Raw genomic sequence first — 18,631 nt, forward strand, 5'->3', positions numbered from 1 at the left:
TCCTCAACTGTAAAATGAGCTGGAGAAGGAAATGGCAAACCACTCTAATATCTCTGCCAAGAAAATCCTAAATGAGGTTATGAAGAGTCAGATAGGACTGAAACGACTGGACAGAAACAGCTGTGACAGCTATAGAGGCCTGAGTTTGCTTCCAATGAAAGTGATTTGGGGAGAAGGGAAAGAGTTGGGAGACACAAAGCTGACCGCGGCTCTTCCCTACTTCCCCATCTGCATGGATTTTTTTTGGTACCAAGTCACCCTAATGTATTCAGTGCCAAACAGAGGGACTTGAACACAACTGGTGTTGAAATCAGTGTTTGCTGGATTGCCCATCTTTACCTTGAAAAGCTTAATTACTCTGATTGACACAATGAGCTGCGGTGATTCCGGAGGATCCATGATGAAGCTTACTCCCCACCTTCTGAGAAGCGAAGGACTCTGGAAGCAGGAGGAGACAGACATTTTTGGACACAGTCCATGCAAGAATCTGTTTTGATTACACATGATTTTTTTTTTTTTACAAGAGCTTTGTTTTTATTTGCTTTCACTGAGGCAAAAGGAAGTGAGAGAGAAAACAGAATTTAATTCACTAGAAAATTTAATTTAAAAATTTGATGGAATTCTGACATGAGTTTACTGCAAGACCTTGTATTTATGTTTTGCTGCTATTATAGTAACAACATTAGCTCTAAACAAACTATCCAATAAAGCCTCATCACTCGTATTGTCATCCCTGTTTTAAGGATGAGAAAACCAAGCCTGGAAGGGAGAGTTTTGGGTTCTGAGCTGCCCAGGGACCCACCGGGGGCAGAATCCAAGAATTCCTATTTCCCATCCATGGCTTGAGGTGGGGGAACATACTGTTCCTTCACAAGGATAGCTTGTTATTCTCTTGTTTCACGGGGGAAGGGCCTGACTTCCTGCCAATTTTGTCATTTTGCTTAAACATGAAAATAAAAATCCTTTTCCTCCAGTGAGTTAAGTTTTAAGTTTTCTGGTCTTGGAACCTAGAGATCTGTAAACACTGGGAAAGATTTAGGGGCTCACCCTCTTAAAACTGATGGACTTATGTAATGTTGGGGGAGGAGGGGACTTCCGGTCAGCACCACTCCTGCCAATATTGGGAAATCCAGGTCAGCTGGTCCTGAAAACTTCGCAAGTCCAGCAGGAGAGGCTGAAACCAGCCATGGCCAAGGGATGGAATGAGGGAGCGAATACATGCAAGGGCCAGGGTTCCAGACAACAGTACCACTTTGTTCCTGTTAAAGAAGAGGCTCGTTCAGAAGGATCTGAACAGCCCTGTTTCTTAGCAATTATCGGCTCTGAAACTGTCGGACCCTTTGGTCACAGAATTAGCATCTGGACAAGTCAGATTTGAACTTGTTTCTGTGTTACTTCCTCTGGATCGGGGACTGCCCCAATGACCAACCTGTCCAGACCCCAGGGCCAGGTCACCTTATAGCAGGAGGCAACCACAGAAGACCAAAGGGGTTTGCTTTGGCTCCACGGACAGGCGCTTGTGAGGTTGGGAATAATCACTTGCTCTTGTCGGAAAGGCCTGCCAAGGTGGTTTTAAAGGCATGAGCCTTGGCTTTTTAGCAAAACCACATTTGTGACCCATTTCCAGAGCTTAGAGGGTCTAAGCAATATGCTGTTTCGCTTAATGAAATTTTTGTACTCTTGGACTTCAAGCAAGGAAATTCATGGAAGGGAAGAAGGGCTGGCTTCCAGGAGTCCTGACTTTACTGGATCAAGAGGCCGGCTGCCACTCCCAAGCCCTCTGGGGCCAAGATAAACCACCCAATGCCCACCCTTCCTTAGGGAACCAGCTGGGGCCAGTCCTCGCGGGCTCACTTTCCTCTCCCTCCCTTCTCAATCCCTTCATTTAGGGCTGCCCTCGGTGGAGTCACTTCATGAAAGAGAAAGCTGAACACACAATCTAATGCCTTCACCAAGTAAAGTGGCCTATGACAGCTGGGTTCTGTAGCTTCTGCCCCTACCCTGAGGGCAAAGACCCATTTAGCTAGGCTTTCTTCCTTCCCTAGGGTCTCATACACTACAAACTTGAATATATTTGTTGCTGGAGTGACTCAGTTTACCTTCTCATCCAACTTTCTTATTCGAGGTTCAGACTAAGGGCAGACTCTCCCTCTAGCTCTATGATTCAGAATCTTCTCTTGAGATTCCCTCAATCCAGGTTTATCGCCCTATCAAGGTGCTGGTACCTAGACACCCGAAGCATTCTTCTTCCTTCCAGAGCTCAATGCCCAGCTTCCCCTATCCTTCCCCATTCTAACTCATGCTCTCACTGGGGGAATCCAACACACACTGATCCTCCCTCCTTAAGCACCTTAACTCCCCATGACTTCCCCAGCTACACACAGAACTGCTCATAGCCCTGATCTTTCTGTTACCCACGTGGTCCATGTCTATGTTGTGACAGGGTATGGGATCTGGACTGTTGAACCCAGACCCTGAACCCAGATCCCTGGCCTGAGTCATGGGGTCTATCCCAGTATAATCCTCTCAACTGTCCTGTCATTGTGCCACCCTCCCCAACCCTTCATTCTCTGTATCCTCTGGACTGGGGTGTAGGGTGTGTTCAGGGATTTCTGGACCAAAAGCCTACGGTGCATCACAACTACTCAGTGCTGATGGAGCCACACTGATTGGTGATAAGGACGTGATCCTAGAGAGATGGGCTGAACACTTCCATAGTGTTCTCAACAGACCATCATCAATCAATGCTGAGGCCACTGACCTTTTACCTCAGGTTGAAGTCAATTCCTCCTCAGCTGAACTTCCAACTGAAGAAGAGGTTTTGAGGGTCATTAGGCTCCTTTCATGTGGCAAAGCACCAGCTGAGATTTACAAGGTAGGAGAACCATTGCTCATACAAAAGCTGACTGAAATTTTCCAGGTTATTTGGCAAGAGGAAGTTATCCCCAGAATTCAAGGATGCCTCCATTGTCCATCTCTATAAAGGTAAAGGAAATAGATTGTCCTGCTACAATCACAGGGGGATCTCTCTCTCAGTCACTGCTTGCAAGATTCTTGCTAGAGTCCTCCTTAATAAGTTGATCCTTCACCTGGAAGATAGTCATCTACCTGAGAGCCAGTGTGGCTTCAGAAAGGGTCAAGGAACAATCGATATATAGTGTTTGCTGCCTGACAACTCCAGGAGAAATGCCAGGAGCAGAACAGAGGTCTGTACACAACGTTTGTAGATCTGACCAAGGCCTTTGACACTGTTACTCATGAGGGCTTATGGAAAATTATGTCAAAATTTGGTTGCCCGGAGAAGTTCATCAATATTGTACATCAATCTCATGATGGCATGTTTGCCTGGGTTCTGGATAGTGGACAAAGCTCTCTTGCCTTCCCAGTCACCAATGGACTGAAACAGGGCCGTGTGTTTGCTCCCATGCTTTTTAGCATGATGTTTTCAGCCATCTTGACAAATGCTTTCAATGAGGATGAACATGGCATCAAGGTCAGCTACCGTATTGTGATAAGTTCTTCAATTTGAAAAGGCTACAAGCCAAGACCAAAGTGGAGGGAGTGCTGGTGCATGATTTTCTGTCTGCAGATGATTGTGCACTCAGTGCAGCCTCTGAAGCTGAGATGCAACAGAGTATGGATCAATTCTCTGCTGCCTGTGCTCATTTTGGCCTAAAAATTAATACCAAGAAAACACAGGTGCTCCATCAGCCACCACCACACCACCCATACATGGAACCATCTGTTACAACAAATGGAGAAGTTTTGAATGCTGTGGATAAGTTCACTTACCTTGGTAGCGTACTTTCCAGGGATGCACGCATTGCCAGAGCTAGCTCAGTGTTTGGGAGGCTCCAAAGAAAAGTATAGTAGAGAAGAGGTATTAGACTGATTACCAAACTGAAGGTTGACAGAGCTGTTGTGCTGACCTCGGTGTATGCCTGTGAAACATGGGCAGTCTGCTGGTGCCATGCCAGGAAACTGAATTGCTTCCACTTGAACTGTCTTAGGAAGATTCTGAGGATCACCTGGCAGGATAAGGTACCAGACACTGAAGTCCTTTCTTGAGCTGAACTGCCAAGCATTCAAACTATGCTTCAGAAAGGGCAACTCTGATAGGCTTGCCACGTTGTTCAAATGCAAAATGTATGCTTCCCAAAAGGACTATTTTATGGAGAACTCAAATGGGGCAGGTGATCACATGGTGGCCAGAAGAAACGATACAAGGACACTCTCAAGTCTCTTTCAAGAACTCTATATTTGATTGTGGGACATGGGAGACACTGGCACAGGACTGCTCAGCATGGCGTGCCCCCATCAGAGAAGGTGCTGTGCTCTATGAGCAAAGCAGAATTGAGACAGCACAAAGGAAACGTAGGATGTGCAAATTTTGAGTAAACACCCCAAATGTTCATGTGGACTATCTGTGCCCAATCTGTGGCAGAGCATTCCAAGCTTGCATTGGTCTGATCAGCCACAGTTGGACACAATGTAACTTGACTTTATCACTGTGATGTCATTTTGGTCCTTTTCGAGAATGAAGGACAACATCCAGCCTCTGGACTACAACAGGCTACTTCCCTTTCCTTTAATCCAAACCTTTCTTTTTCTCTATAAAAATATCCATTTTATCCTCACCAAATGCAGACTAAGTAGGAATCTTGCCCACCCCAACTGGTGTTTTAATAAACTCACTACTTGGACTGAAAGAAAGCCTGAGTGGCCGAATTCTCTTGAGACAGACCTGCACCCTTTACCCTTGCATTTCAGGGTTCCCAAGACCCCTAGACCTGTTGAACTCTGAAATTCCTTTATCTGATCACTTTTGGCCCTCTTCTTGATGACCTTTAACCCTATTCTTTGTCCTTACTATGACCTCTAAACCCTCCGGCCCCTTAGCTCTTTCCCAGGCCATCCCTCCAGCACTGGCTGTATTGTGCCCCCCTGGCTGATCCCTTGGGGATTCAGTTCAGCTGTTCAAGGCCTTTGACCCCCAGTCCAGGACTACAAAATTTTCATGCCTGACCAAGCTCTACCACGCGATCTCCTGATTCCTGTTCGCTGTGCTCCAGAATGGAGCTGGGGAAGAATTGAATTCATCACCAGGGGTGCGAAGCTCTGGGACTCAAATGTAAACAAGTGGAAACAAAGTCTCTACCTTCAGTGAGTTTATAGTCAGAAGAAGAAGACTAGCTGTCAAAGGGCAGTTAGCCCTGAGGGCGTGGGGACAGGGGGAGCCAGTGGAAGGGTCCAGAGACAAGGGAACAGCCAGCAACGAAGTGAACTCAGGCTGGCCGTCCTGTCCTCACAGGCTGGTCTGCACCGAGAACCTGGTGGTGGGAGAGGGGAGTTGGCCCCAAGGGGTGAGAAGGCTTTGGGCAGATTGAGGCTCGGCTGTCTCGGCTGGGTCCTCACCTGAGCAGGGCAAACCTCTCTGCCACAGCAGCCGCCATCCCTTCACCGAGCGGACCTTCTCAGCCAAGGGCTCTGCTTCGTGCTCCATCCCCTCGTCCCCTCGGGCAGGGGCCCTTCTCCTCCTCCTCGCCAAGGCAGAGGAAGCCACCTGGGTGAGCGCCTGGCCGCGGCCCGTCCTCTCCTCCCAAGGCCTCTCCTGCTGCCCTCCTCCTCCTCCTCCCGGCCTCAGCAGGGGGGCTCTGTCCACTTCGGGCGTCCTCCCCAGCGCTGTCCTCCGATGACCTCCCTGGGGAGCCCAAGGGCCGGACTGTCCTCCTCGATGCTCCTGCGCAGGACAAGGCGGGGAGGCCGGACTCCCGGGCCCCCCACGCTCGGTCACCCCCAGATCGCACCAGCCCGGGGGCCCTGCGTCCCCTTGAGGGAGCCTCAGTCGGAGTCCGGGGGTGACTCAGTTTACCCCTCCGGCTCCAGCTGGGAGCCCAAGCCTTTTCTCACACAGCTGCCCCTGGGCACGCGGAGCTCGCTCCGGGCCACGCCCCGCCCCGCCCCCTGCCTGGGGGTGCCCCCCGCCCCGCCCCCAGCCCGGGGGTGCCCCCCCGCCCCATCCCCCAGCCCGGGGGTGCTCCCCCTCCACCACACCCCCCGCCCCCCGTCCAGGCTGCCCCCCGAGGTCTGGATGCCCCGCCCCCCTCCCAGCGCTAGGGCTGGGGCCGCCCTCGTGACTCAGTTTCCTCTTTGGTGCAGGCCCTCACCTAGAGCAGCCCCAGGGCAGGGGGCGCGCTTCCGGGAGGGTCGGGGGCGCGCTTTACCGACCGAGATAACGGTCCCCTCCCCCTCCCCCAGGTCGGCGTGGAAAGAGAACGTCACGTGACCCTGAGGAGGGTTAGGTGGCCCGGGGGGCCGTGACCCGGACTAGGCTCGACCCCTTCCCTCAACCCCCCGGACTTCGCCCTAGGGGCGCGCGAGGGGGAGGGGCGGGGCGCACTACTTGTCTCGAGACCCTGCCGGGGGGCGCGGGGCCGGGCGGAGGGATCCGGCGGAGGGGGCGAGGGGCGCCGAGAGACGCAGTGCGCGTGCGCGTGCGCCTTGCCCCCGGGGGGGGGGAGACGGGAGGCGGGGCGCGGGCACGAGCGAGCACGAGCACGCGCCTCGAGGGAGGCGAGAGCGAGAGGGACGCGGAGCGAGGGAAGGGAGGAGGGGGCCCGGCCCGACCCCAGACCCGGCGGCCATGGCGCAGATCCTGCCCATCCGCTTCCAGGAGCACTTCCAGGTGAGGCGGGGCCCCTCCGCCTAGGGACAGGCGCCCCGTGATTTACCCCGGCCCCTCCCCCTGTGCCCCCTGTACCCCGGCCCCTCCCCCTGTGCCCCCTGTACCCCGGCCCCTCCCCCTGTGCCCCCTGTACCCCGGCCCCTCCCCCTGTACCCCGGCCCCTCCCCCTGTGCCCCCTGTACCCCGGCCCCTCCCCCTGTGCCCCCCCTTACCTCGGCTCCTCCCCCTGTACCCCGGCCCCTCCCCCTGTGCCCCCTGTACCCCGGCCCCTCCCCCTGTGCTCCCCCTTATCTCGGCCCCTCCCCCTGTGCCCCCTGTACCCCGGCCCCTCCCCCTGTGCTCCCCCTTACCTCGGCCCCTCCCCCTGTGCCCCCTGTACCTCGGCCCCTCCCCCTGTGCCCCCTGTACCTCAGCCCCCTCCCCTTTTACCTCGGCCCCTCCCCCTGTGCTCCCCTTCGCCTCGGCCCCTCCCCCTGTGCTCCCCCTTACCTCGGCCCCTCCCCCTGTGCCCCCTGTACCTCAACCCCCTCCCCTTTTACCTCGGCCCCTCCCCCTGTGCTCCCCCTTACCTCGGCCCCTCCCCCTGTGCCCCCTGTACCTCGGCCCCTCCCCCTGTGCCCCCTGTACCCCGGCCCCTCCCCCTGTGCTCCCCTTCGCCTCGGCCCCTCCCCCTGTGCTCCCCCTTACCTCGGCCCCTCCCCCTGTGCCCCCTGTACCTCATCCCCCTCCCCTTGTGCTCCCCTTTTACCCCGGCCCCTCCCCCTGTGCTCCCCCTTACCTCGGCCCCTCCCCCTGTGCTCCCCCTTACCTCGGCTCCTCCCCCTGTGCTCCCCCTTACCCCGGCCCCTCCCCCTGTGCCCCCTGTACCCCGGCCCCTCCCCCTGTGCTCCCCCTGTACCTCGGCCCCTCCCCCTGTGCTCCCCCTTACCCCGGCTCTTCCCCCTGTGCTCCCCCTTACCTCGGCCCCTCCCCCTGTGCTCCCCCTTACCTCGGCCCCTCCCCCTGTGCTCCCCCTTACCCCGGCTCTTCCCCCTGTGCTCCCCCTTACCTCGGCCCCTCCCCCTGTGCCCCCTGTACCTCATCCCCCTCCCCCTGTGCTCCCCTTTTACCTCGGCCCCTCCCCCTGTGCTCCCCCTGTACCTCGGCCCCTCCCCCTGTGCTCCCCCTTACCTCGGCCCCTCCCCCTGTGCCCCCTGTACCTCGGCCCCTCCCCCTGTGCCCCCTGTACCTCGGCCCCTCCCCCTGTGCCCCCTGTACCTCAGCCCCTCCCCTCTATGCTCCCCCTTACCTCGGCCCCTCCCCCTGTGCCCCCTGTACCTCGGCCCCTCCCCCTGTGCTCCCCCTTACCTCGGCCCCTCCCCCTGTGCCCCCTGTACCTCAGCCCCCTCCCCTTGTGCTCCCCTTTTACCTCGGCCCCTTCCCCTGTGCTCCCCCTTACCTCAGCCCCTCCCCCTGTGCTCCCCTTTACCTCGGCCCCTCCCCCTGTGCCCCCTGTACCTCAGCCCCTCTCCTTGTGCTCCCCTTTTACCTCGGCCCCTCCCTTCCACTAGGCTTTCTTTAGCCTTTCCCCTGGGCCCCCCTGCCCTCAGCCGTCCCCCTTTATTTACCCTAACCCCATTCCTCCTTTCCTGTGCCCCCAGCCCCACTTGTGGTCGTGCCCTTCCTTGTCAGCCCCTTTCCTCTGAGCAGTCAGATCCCTTCCCTCAGCTTTTCCCTGGTTCCATCCTACTCTGTGGGATCCTCCCCCTTCCCCCATTCCTTTCTGGTCCCCCCTCCCTCCACTCACTTCCTGTTTTTTGGGTGTCCCCTTCCCCTCCTTTCCCTGGCTCCCCCAGGGCCTCCTCTGCCGCCCCCCAAAGTGCCCTTCCAGGTCGCCTGTTCCCTTGTGATGTATTGATCCCGCTAGTCCCGAGGTGGAGGTACCGTCGGGCTCCATTCTCAGTTTTGCTCCAATTGGGGAAACTGAGTCCCAAGCCTCCGACATTGCCCGCCCCCTCTGCAAAGACAGCCTCCCCCTTTTCAAACCATGTGCCCTCTGGAAGGAGCCGCTGCCAAGAGACACCTGGTACTCTCTTGAAGTCTCCCTGCACCCACCCGAGGGGGAGAACGGGCCTGGTCGTTGGCAGCCACAGCTGCCCAGGGGTGGAGGGAATGGGGCGCACGGGGTGCAGGCTGCTCTACCCAGGCCCACCAATACCGCAGTCAAAGGAGTGGAGGGCAGGAGGAGGGCTTGGCTGGGGGGCATTCTGCCCCACTCGTCTGTAGGACAGGAAGCTGTCTGCCACCCTATGACTTTCTTGTAACCCCCAAGGCTTCTGCTCTCCTGGGGGCCTTCTTCCCTCACTTTCCCATGGAGGTCACATGAATAGCCACAGAAACTTTGTGAAAGAAGAGGCAGGGCCCCCCCACCCCGGAGGAAGCTGAGGACGGGGCAGCGGCCCCACCCTCCTCCTTTGGCCTCAAGTGAGGTGCCCAGCCCACTGCCCTCCGTGGCCCCAGCTCATCCTCCTGTGTGCGGCTGGCCTTAGCTCTTCCCTGGGAGAAGCATCCTGTCTTACTGCTGGGAGTCCAGGCTCACCTCTGCCACTCACTTCACTGCCTGTGTGGGGGCCTGTAGACCCCTCCTCTGTCAGACAGCCAGACTGAGCTGTTGTGGAGCCGCCTCTGCTTCTCTGACCCCCTCTGAGGTTTTCTTGGCAGAGATACTGCAGTGGGTTTGCCATTTCTTTCTCCAGCTTATTTTACAGATGAGGAAACTGAGACAAACAGGGTTCAGTCACTTGACCAGGACCCCAAAGCTAGGAAGTGTCTGAGGCTGGATTTGAGTTCAAGTCCTCCTGACTCCAGGACCCTAGGTCCTCGACACCTAGGTGAAGTGAAATTCTTAGTGACCCCCCCCCCCATTATCATCAATAACTCAGGCATACGTAGTGCCTACTGTGTGCTTGCTGTGGCACTAATATTAATGTACAGAGATGATCTCAGTGCTGTACTATGCAGACCTGGGCAGGAAATGTCCCCAAGAGAGACATGCTCAGATGCCTTCTCCAACTTCTCTTTAAAAATCTGCTCTGGCTTTGGTTTGGGATTCTGGAGGCTTGTTCTCAGAATCCCTGGGTGCTCCGCACCTCCATGGCTGGTCTCCTTGCCATCCACAGGTGGCTTTGGAGAACGGTGGTCCTGGGGGCACTGATAAGAACTACGTGGAGAAATTAGTTGCTGATTGCTTTACTGCCAGCTTCCTTTCCCCTTTGTGTCCTGGTGAGGTCATTAAATAAAAGATACAGGGCTAATCAGGAGGCCTTCCTGGTGATGTGGTGGGCATGCAGCTGCTGGCATCCTGGGCAGAGGGGGCAGCTAGGGGGTGACATTTTCCAGGGGGTTCTGTTCCAAATCACCACATGGGGTTTGTGCCTCAGAGTAGGTTCTGGCTTGGGTTTTACTTCATCCCAGAGCCATGTTGTACTTCAGCTTTAAAGGAGAATCTTTTCTTGACAGAAGCAGCTGGTTCTGATGGAACTTGGCTCTGAGAAGCAACCATAGGGCCAGATTGCAGACGTATGACCTCGTGCGTCAGCTAACCCTAACCCTGGCATCCAGAGAGCAGGCCGTGCTTGCTGCTTCCTTGGGTGTGGAGGCAGGGAAGTAGGGGCTGCTTTCTGTAGAACTTTTTTATACTGTTTGGTTTTCATCGTAACTCCATGGAGACACCAGACTGCCCATCGCTGCCCTGCCCCAGTATTGGCTCCCCTGTGAACTCCAGCTGGCACGGTGCCATCACTTCATGTTTATCTGATTCTGCAGCACCTCCCTCTCTGCCCACCAAGCCCTTTTCCTCTAAGTGCTAGGATGTTTTAATGTTGAAACAATTCTCCCTCTGTCCAAGGAATGGTCGCTACTCAGTTTGGACCCCTGCTTGATAGGTGGCTATTCACTCCTTTAGAGGACACTTATCTGCTGATCAGATTTACTGTAGCCTCAGCCTGCCTGAAATGGCTTCTCTCTGGGTCCAGCCTCTGTGGTGATCCCTGCTGCCCAGGTGCAATAAGCCAAGACTGTTGTCTCCTAAGCTTGTGGAGGGTGGAGGAGTCATCCCCTCATGTCCCAGCCAGTCTGGGCTCCTCTGGAGGACCCCTTCCCCTTTGTGGAGGCATTCTGTCCTGTTCCTCAGGCTGGGGAGGCCTCTGGATGGACCCTTCTCAGAGTCGTTTGTCACTGCATCAAATCAAGTGCCCCGATGTCTGTTCTAGACCCCAGGTCAAGAACCTATGCTCTTCTTAACTCCTGATTTTGAGCAAGTTTGGTTACCTGCTTCCCAGGTGTCTGTGGAGGGAGGGAAGGAGGCCCTGGTGAATGAGTTCCCTCCTTTAGGGTCCTCAGGGTTCTCCAGCTTTGGTCTGAAGTCCTTATTTTATAGAAAAGGAAACCTACAAAGATGGCCAGGGTTTGCCCCCTCACTCAGACCTCCTGACTCCCATTCTCAGGCTACTCTCTCTGTGTGCTAGGCAAGGTGCTATATGCTGGGAATGCACAGAAAAGGGAGGTACAGTCCCTCAGAAGTCTTGATCTAGGGCATCCCAGGCATATGAAACTTTGGCCCTTGAAGTGACCGTGTCCCCCTAGAAGGGGCCGTAAACCTCATTCTTACAGTAACTTGAGGCTGAGATTAACTTGTCTAGAGTCCCAGTGTGATGAATCTGAGGCAGGATTTGAACCCAGGGCTTCTGACTCTTGAAGTCCAGCAAGTCTGCCCATTAAACACCTACTGTGTGCTCAGCACTGACTAGGTTTGGTTATGTAGAAAGTCATCTCTGTCAAATGAGATAACACCTATAGAGTGCTGGGCACACGGTAGGTACTTAATGGCTGCTTGTTCCCTTCACCTCCCCCTTGTGTGGCAGACCTCATAGCAAGGCTGTATGAGTAAGATGCTGTGCCCCATGCTCTCAGGACTGGCATTAGGTCCTTTGTGCTGTTGCCGTAGGTCTCTTACTCTTTGTTTTATGACTGGGTCAGTGTTGGGTTGACTGTTGTCCCTCTTCTCAAGGGTGTTCCCCTGCTCTCGGGCCGGGAGGGCAGCATAGTCTCTGGCCAAGGAAGAGGGAGGGCATCACAGAGGATCAGGCTGGAGACCCTCTTGTCATGTTCTCACTGGAGCCTCATAACCCACCTCAAAGGTCAGGAGTGCAGGGGTTGCTGTTATCCTCATTGTATAGAGGAGGAAACTGATGTGAACTATGGCCTCAAGCAGGTTGGGGTCCCAGCCAAGAGTCCACACTTGAGTCTTTGGATCCCAGCTCAGGTGAGTGGCTGCTTGTTGGACTTGGAAGTCTTGTCCCAGGCAGGTGCTGCAGAAGTATTCTTGGCCACTCTGTGTCCTTTTTTCTCTTGCTTATTTGAGGAATATGCTATATCTTAAGATGGGCTTCCTTTGGCCTATCTTGGGCTGGCTGCTTCGGGTAGTGATTTTTATTTCAGGCCAGATGGTTTTCTAAGGGACTGAAGGAGGAGATAAAATTTTGTGTACAGAAACTCATTTGCAAGTCAGCTTTCTAAACAGACTGAACAAGAAAAGTTTGGCCATCAGATTCTGCTTCCTCTGTCCTGAAATTCTCTGCGGGGTAGGGGTGTTGGGGGGCTGCAGAGAAGGCGTCCTCGGCTGTTGGCTCAGACTGAGTTATGACTTTGCAGGTGACTGTTCATGGTAAAGCCCAGATCCTCAAACAACAAAGTGGAAAGAGGTGGGAGCTCTCATTAGTGGCCCTGTGGCTCCGCTTGGGAATGGCGTTTGACTTACCTTCCTGAACGGTCCATATAGAGCCAGCAGCTGCCGTTGGTCAGGCTGCTTCTCAGAAATGCTGTTTCCTCCTTCTCTGTTGCCAGAGCCCTGGAAGGGGCTATCCCCCCATCCTGGTTGGCCTGCTCAAGCCTGTGGGATTCTCCTCCCATCTTTGCCCCCATGGGAGAGTAGAGTTAAGAAAACTGGATGAGCCACTTAATCTGTTGATAAGAAATGTGTCCTTACTCAGCATATGGGGCCCACTGGACCTTAGAGATAGAATCCTTTCACTTCTCTGAAGGTATCCTGGCCCAGAGACATGATGGGGCAGGGAATGGAGCTGGGCCGGGAGTCTAGAAGGTGGGATTCAGACCGTCCCTCTTGGGGGCTGAGAGAGGCAGCAGCACCTGAGGGGCCTCCCCTTGCTGCCAGGGACTCTTAGAGCACTTTCTAGGTCTAAATCTGGGGTCACACTGGCCTTTGCCTTGCCTGTCATCACATACAAGGCTCCTGTTGTCAAGTGCCAAGTTCTGTCTCCTTCTGCCTGGCTGTGTTGTGGTCGGCTTTCTGTCTTGGGGGGAGGCAGGGAACTGAGGGAGTCCAGAACTCCTGAGGATACTAGGGTGCTGTGAGAAAAGAGCTCTGCCTCTCTTGGAGGCAGACCGATGTGGGTTCAAGTCCTGCCACCTTAGGCCCTGTGGGCCTCCATTTCCACATCTTTAAAATGGCAGGGATTGGATTAGGTGACATGAGGTCCCTTCCAGCTCTGAATTTAGGAGAATGTTAAAAATCCCCACCCAGGAACCCCAAGAAGGTGCCAGAGGCTCTTGGGGGATGTCTTCTTGGGTGCTTTGTGGAGCTAGGGAATTGGATTAGGTGTGCTAAAAACTCTTTGTGAGACATGGTGGTTCATTGATCAGTTTTGCTGTTCATTTGTTTTTCAATTGTATCCAACCCTCTGTGACCCCATTGGGGGTTTTCTTGGCAAAGATCCTGGAGGATTTTGCCATTTCCTTCTCCAGCTCATTTTACAGATGAGAAAACTGAGGCAGACAGGGTGAAGTGACTTTCCCAGGGTCACCCAACTAGTAAGGGTCTGAGGCCAGATTTGTGCTCAGAAAGAGGAGTCTTCCTGACCTCAGGCCCCATGCTCTGTGCACTGTAGCGCTCCCTAGCTCCCCCAGTCAGGCAGTAAACATTGATTAAATGCTTACTGTGTGCCAGGAACAGTGTTAAGTACTGGGAATGCAGAAGGAGCCAAAAGACAGGCTGTGCCCCCAAGGGGCTCTCAGTCTAATGCTGGAGACAACCTGCAAATGGATCTCTAGAACAGACAGTAAGGGGACTGGGCAGGCTGCCTGTAGAAGGCCGGGCTTAGTTGGTACTTTAGCCAGGAGGCTGCCATGAGCATTGGAGGCATGGGGGCCACTTGAGAAGATGACAGGAGCCCAGACAAGAGCTGGTGTGTTTTGGAAAGCTCTTAGGAGGTCCCTTACCCTGCTAGAGAGACAGAAGGGATGCAGCCCCTTGCTGGGAGCACCTTAGTTTCTGGGACTAAGCACAAGTGTGTACAAATGGAGCCCAAGCTTGTGGGGAGGTGACCTTGTGCAGGGGGATCTGGAGCTCAGTTGGGCAGCAAGTGAGAGAGTCTGAGACTGGGGAGGGAGTTTCGGGGCCTGGGGAGACTCTGACCCCAGGGGAAGACTGGGCAGTGGTGTTGAGCTGGTTACTGGCCTGGATAGAGTGGGAAGCCCAGTCTAGGCCACTCTGGTCTCCTCAGGCTATACAGAGTCCTGTGGCCATGCCTGGGTATGTACCTCTGTGCCTCCCAAAGCTTGGTAGCTGGAGCAGGGGTGAAGGAAGGAGTAGGATGATGGCTCTAAGGGGGGCCAGATAGTCCAATCACCTCATTTTACCAGAAAGAAACTGACCCTCAGAGAGGGGAGGGCAAGGGACTTAACACCAAGTCACCCAGGAGTCCAAGGCAGGATTTGAAACCATGTTCCAGAATCAGCGTTCTTTTTGTGTCTATGGTTATGGGAGTTGAGAATGTTTGAGGGAATGTCAGAGTGATGGTGAAGAACCCAATAGAAGGGCAGGAGTTAGCATAGAGACAGAGATTGGGGACCCCACCCCAGAGTCAAGATTGGGTGGGGAGGTTGTGGATTGATGGTGCTAACACTCAGTGCAGGGGAAGAGATACTAGCCTGGAAGTGGGGGTGAGGGCTCCGGGTCTGGTCCTGCCCCATCCTCATTGAGGAGACTGTGAGGTGGCTCAGCCTCTAGAGCACTTGCTAGGCCTGGACTCAGGAGGATCTGAGAGGTCAGATCAGCCTCAGGGACCCTGGGAAGGTCCCATCTTCTGCCTTAGTTTCCTCATCTGTAAAATGGGGAGAATCACAGCACCTACCTCCCAGAGTCATCATGAAGATCAAATGAGCTGCTTGTAAAGTGCTTACCCTGGAGCCTTAATTCAATATCAGGCCTTTTCTCCATGGGAAGATCTTGCAAATATTAATCATCTTCCTGTTCCTTCTGCCTCAGTCTTTCAGCAGTGTGAATGTCCTGATTCCATTCTCCAATTCCTTTGTGAATCGCCCATTCTCCTCTGATGAAAACTAAGTATGGAGGGAGCTTGCTTTCTGTCTTACATTTTGGGCTTACATTTGCCCCTAGGGCAGGGGAGGTGTAAATCTGAGCTGGGGGGTCATTTCCCACTACTTGAAAAAAACCCTCCTGAGCCATCCCTGGCGATCTAGTGAAGAAAGGCTCTTCCAGAATCTTCCTGGCCCCAGGTCTTGTAGTCTGGGTATGGCTGCCAGCGCAGAGTCAATGGCATGAGACGGGAGCAGCTGTGTATTAAGGCCCAGCTCAGTTGGGTGCTCTACCCAGTCTGAATTCATCCAAGTCAGTGTCTTTAAAAATTTATCCATTTTACGTTCATTTATTCTGTAGTTTGTTTTATCTTTCTTTCCCACTGTCCCCCTCCTCCCCGTGCAGCAATTAAAAAGAAAACGCTCACAACAAGTATGCAGAGTCCAGCAAAAGCCTAATGGACTGTTTCCAAAGCCGTTCACCTCCTTGAGCAGTTTCAGTCTGTCACCTGTCCTGGGAAGGGTCTTCAGTCCTCTGCACTTGGGTAAACGTTGCTTTGATCAGGCCTTCAGGTCTTTGAGTTGACTTTTCCTTAACGTCAGCACTCTAAATGTTCACTTCACTGCATTCGATAATAGAGCTTTTCCCAGTTTCCTCTGAAACTATTTAAATTTCCTAATTTCTTGGGGTGCAGTAATATTCTATTCTATCAGATACTGTCAGTGGACATCTTTAGGTCTGAACTTTTAATAGCTCTAGACATGGCTGTTACTTCCAAGGCTTATGACTGACCAGTTTGGAAGTCTATAAATGTTAATGAATTGAAAGTCTCTAACTTGCATTGATTTATCTGTAAATTGACTGAGTTTAATCACAACTAGACTTTCTGGAGTGATCAACTTAAGGAGGAAAAATCTAAAACAGGAAATCTTTGTAATTTAGAATAAAATCTATAATTTTAATTAGTGCACCTGCTCCCTCCATGAATGCAGATTGCATATTACACTTCTGGTTTTAAGTTGGTATAGCTTAAAATGTCATCACAGTGCGGAGCTTTTCTTTATGAACTTGGTTAGGTTGGATGTCAGGCATGTTGTCCATGCTGCTGGGCCTGTATCCTGATGAGGCAGGTTCGAGTTTTGGCATCACTGACCCAACCTTCAGGATCTCCCAAGTTCCGACCATATCCAGTGAAGGCATCAGAGGCCGTGCTGGACAGTCAGCATCTGCCATCTTGGCCACATTATGTCCCTATAATGTCTAGGTATCAACCTCAGTTTGTTCTTCATCCTTCAGTCTGTAGGCCCTCACTGTGTTCCGTTTTCCTGCCTTGAGTATTTCTTGCCCTCCCATTTCTTGGTCTTCTATGCCTGGAATGGGCTTATTCCTCGCCTTTGGAAATTCTCCTCTTCCTCAAAGGCTTGGTTCACATGCTCCCGTGTCTCCCCCATTTTCTTTCCCCACCAACTCCCAGGACCTTTTTGTTCCTCTTAACAGGTTGCCACTCTGACCTAGTTGTCACCATGATCTTCTAATTTCTTGTTGCGTTATTTGTGCGTCTTTTCTCCCCTTCAGCCCCCCAGCCCCCGTTTAAAGTCTCTTTTGGGGAAAGATGTGGGTTTTTTTTTCTCTTTGTAACCCCAGGCTTGGCAGAGCACTTTGCTTGTAGTAAATGTTACTTAAATATTTATTATTATTGATCTGAGTGAAGTTGAAGGGTAGATTCATTTGGAGTCAGTGAATAGGACAGGGAGAACTTCAGCCATCTCAGAGGTTTAGCCATCATATAGAACATCCCCAGCGGTGTCATTGGTAATTGCCTTGATCAGTTTTTTCTGACCAAGTTCTCTTTATGACGTTTTTGCTGTTTGTTAAACTGTTCTCCTGGTTCTGTTGACTTCGCTCTGCATCAGTCAGTACGGGTCTTCCTAGGTTTCACTGAAATCATCTCTTTGATCTTTTCTGGTGTTGCGGTTCTGTTCCATTACATTCATATTCCAGAATTTGGTTAGCCATTCCCCACTGGCAGGGGACATGCCCCTTTGCTGTCCCTGCTGCTGCCCTTGCCAGTTTCGGGCTACTGTAAAAAGGGCTGATATAAATGATTTTGTCCCTATAGGCCCTTTTCCTCTTTCCTTGATCTCGCTGAGGTGTGTAGACCTGGTAGTGGAAGAATATACGTATACACACACTTGGTAACTTCTGGCCATGGTCTCAATTGCTTTCCAGGCTGACTGTATAGCTACACCAAACCTTCATTTACCATTTTTTGTTGTCTTTGCCAGTCTGGTGGGTGAGAGGTAGAACCTCAGAACTATGTTAACAAGCTTGCATTTCTCTAATTATTAGGGCTTTGGAGTGTTTTTTCATATGGTGGTTGGTAGCTTGGCTTTCTTCTTTTGAGAAGACTTGGTTCCCATTGTTTGACCATTTGTCTATTGGGGAATAGCTTTTGGTGTTCAAGTTTATTAGCTCCCTGGGTCCCTTAGATAGCAGACCCTTAACAGAGATATTTGATGAAAAGTTCTCCCAAGCAATACTTGCATTTCTTATCCTAGTTGCATTGTTTCTTGTTAGTACAAAAGCTTTTTATTTCCATGGGATCACAGTTACTTAGTTTGTCTTTTGTGAACCTACATCGGTGTGAAGGAAGGTCTCCTGACCTCGGAACGGGCACAGGCTGCCAATGAAGTAGTATAGTCTAAGAAGTTTAGTAACCCTCATTCCAAAAGCATTGGTAGAAAGGCCCTCTGAATTCACTTCATCTGTAGCATCTAATGTGTGCCAGGGCTGGGGGCACAGGGACAAAGACATTGTGCTCTGCCCTGCCCCCCCTCAAGGAGCTTGAGGGATCCAACATGTACATATGTAAGTAAATAAAAAGTAATTTGGGAGTGGTGGGGCTCATGTTCTAATTCTAGTTTAGGAAAAGGCATCTTATAGGCATTTGGATTTTCAATAATAATAAATAGCCAGTATTTATATCTTATATGAGGGTCTGAAAAAGGCTTTACATATGTTATCTCAGTTGATCCTCACCGTACGCCCATGAGGTAAGTGCTATTTTTATCCCCATTTTACAGATAAGGAAACTGAAAAAAGGTGAAGTGACCTCTGCCTGGTGTCACAGAAGGTAGCAATTTTCTGAGGCAAGATTCAAAATCAAGTCTGCCAATGTCCAAGTCCAGTAGTCTATCCCCCATGCTATCTAGCTGCTTGGAGAAGTTCAAGGAGATCCAGAGATAAGGAGGAAAAATATTGTAGGCATGATTGGGAACAACCTTTGCAAAGGATTGGAGGTGGGAGGTTGACTTAGACTTCCTTAATTTCTCTTCTTTCCTTATTTATTTCTTAACAATTTGTATGTCTTTTGAAACACTTAATACAGCTGCTTTTTTTTTTAAGACATACACAAGTAGCCACATCTCTGTGACCAGATTATAACCTCCCAAAGGGTAAGGACCTTCAGGGTATGGGGTACATTGTCTTCAGTGCTTTGGTTCCTGGGAGTGGTTTGGGAACCACTTGAGTTGGGCAGAAGACCCTGAGCAGGGGCCCATGATTTAAACTTT

At 52.4% G+C, this 18,631-nt stretch overlaps 2 protein-coding genes across 3 annotated transcripts in view; one reads left to right on the top strand and one right to left on the bottom strand.

The window, feature by feature from the left end:
* Positions 1–580: 580 nt before the first annotated feature.
* Positions 581–6,645, bottom strand: LOC140502157 (uncharacterized). The gene is made up of 5 exons (XM_072606490.1): positions 6,421–6,645; positions 6,168–6,288; positions 5,416–5,862; positions 3,793–4,028; positions 581–3,672 (listed from the first exon to the last, which is right to left on the bottom strand). Exons 1-4 carry the CDS (start codon positions 6,643–6,645, stop codon positions 3,838–3,840), a joined length of 984 nt encoding a protein of 327 aa, XP_072462591.1. The 3' UTR covers positions 581–3,672; positions 3,793–3,837.
* The window catches only part of CLTCL1 (clathrin heavy chain like 1), an 85,682-nt gene continuing 73,227 nt past the window's right edge, over positions 6,177–18,631 (top strand). For both annotated transcript variants that reach the window (XM_072599812.1, XM_072599813.1), the window contains exon 1: positions 6,177–6,685. In XM_072599812.1, the coding sequence (XP_072455913.1) occupies positions 6,644–6,685 (42 nt within the window). In that variant the 5' untranslated portion in view covers positions 6,177–6,643. The remainder of the gene's footprint in view (positions 6,686–18,631) is intronic.

This window comes from Notamacropus eugenii, chromosome 4 (assembly GCF_028372415.1).
Source record: "Notamacropus eugenii isolate mMacEug1 chromosome 4, mMacEug1.pri_v2, whole genome shotgun sequence".
Lineage (NCBI taxonomy): Eukaryota > Metazoa > Chordata > Mammalia > Diprotodontia > Macropodidae > Notamacropus > Notamacropus eugenii.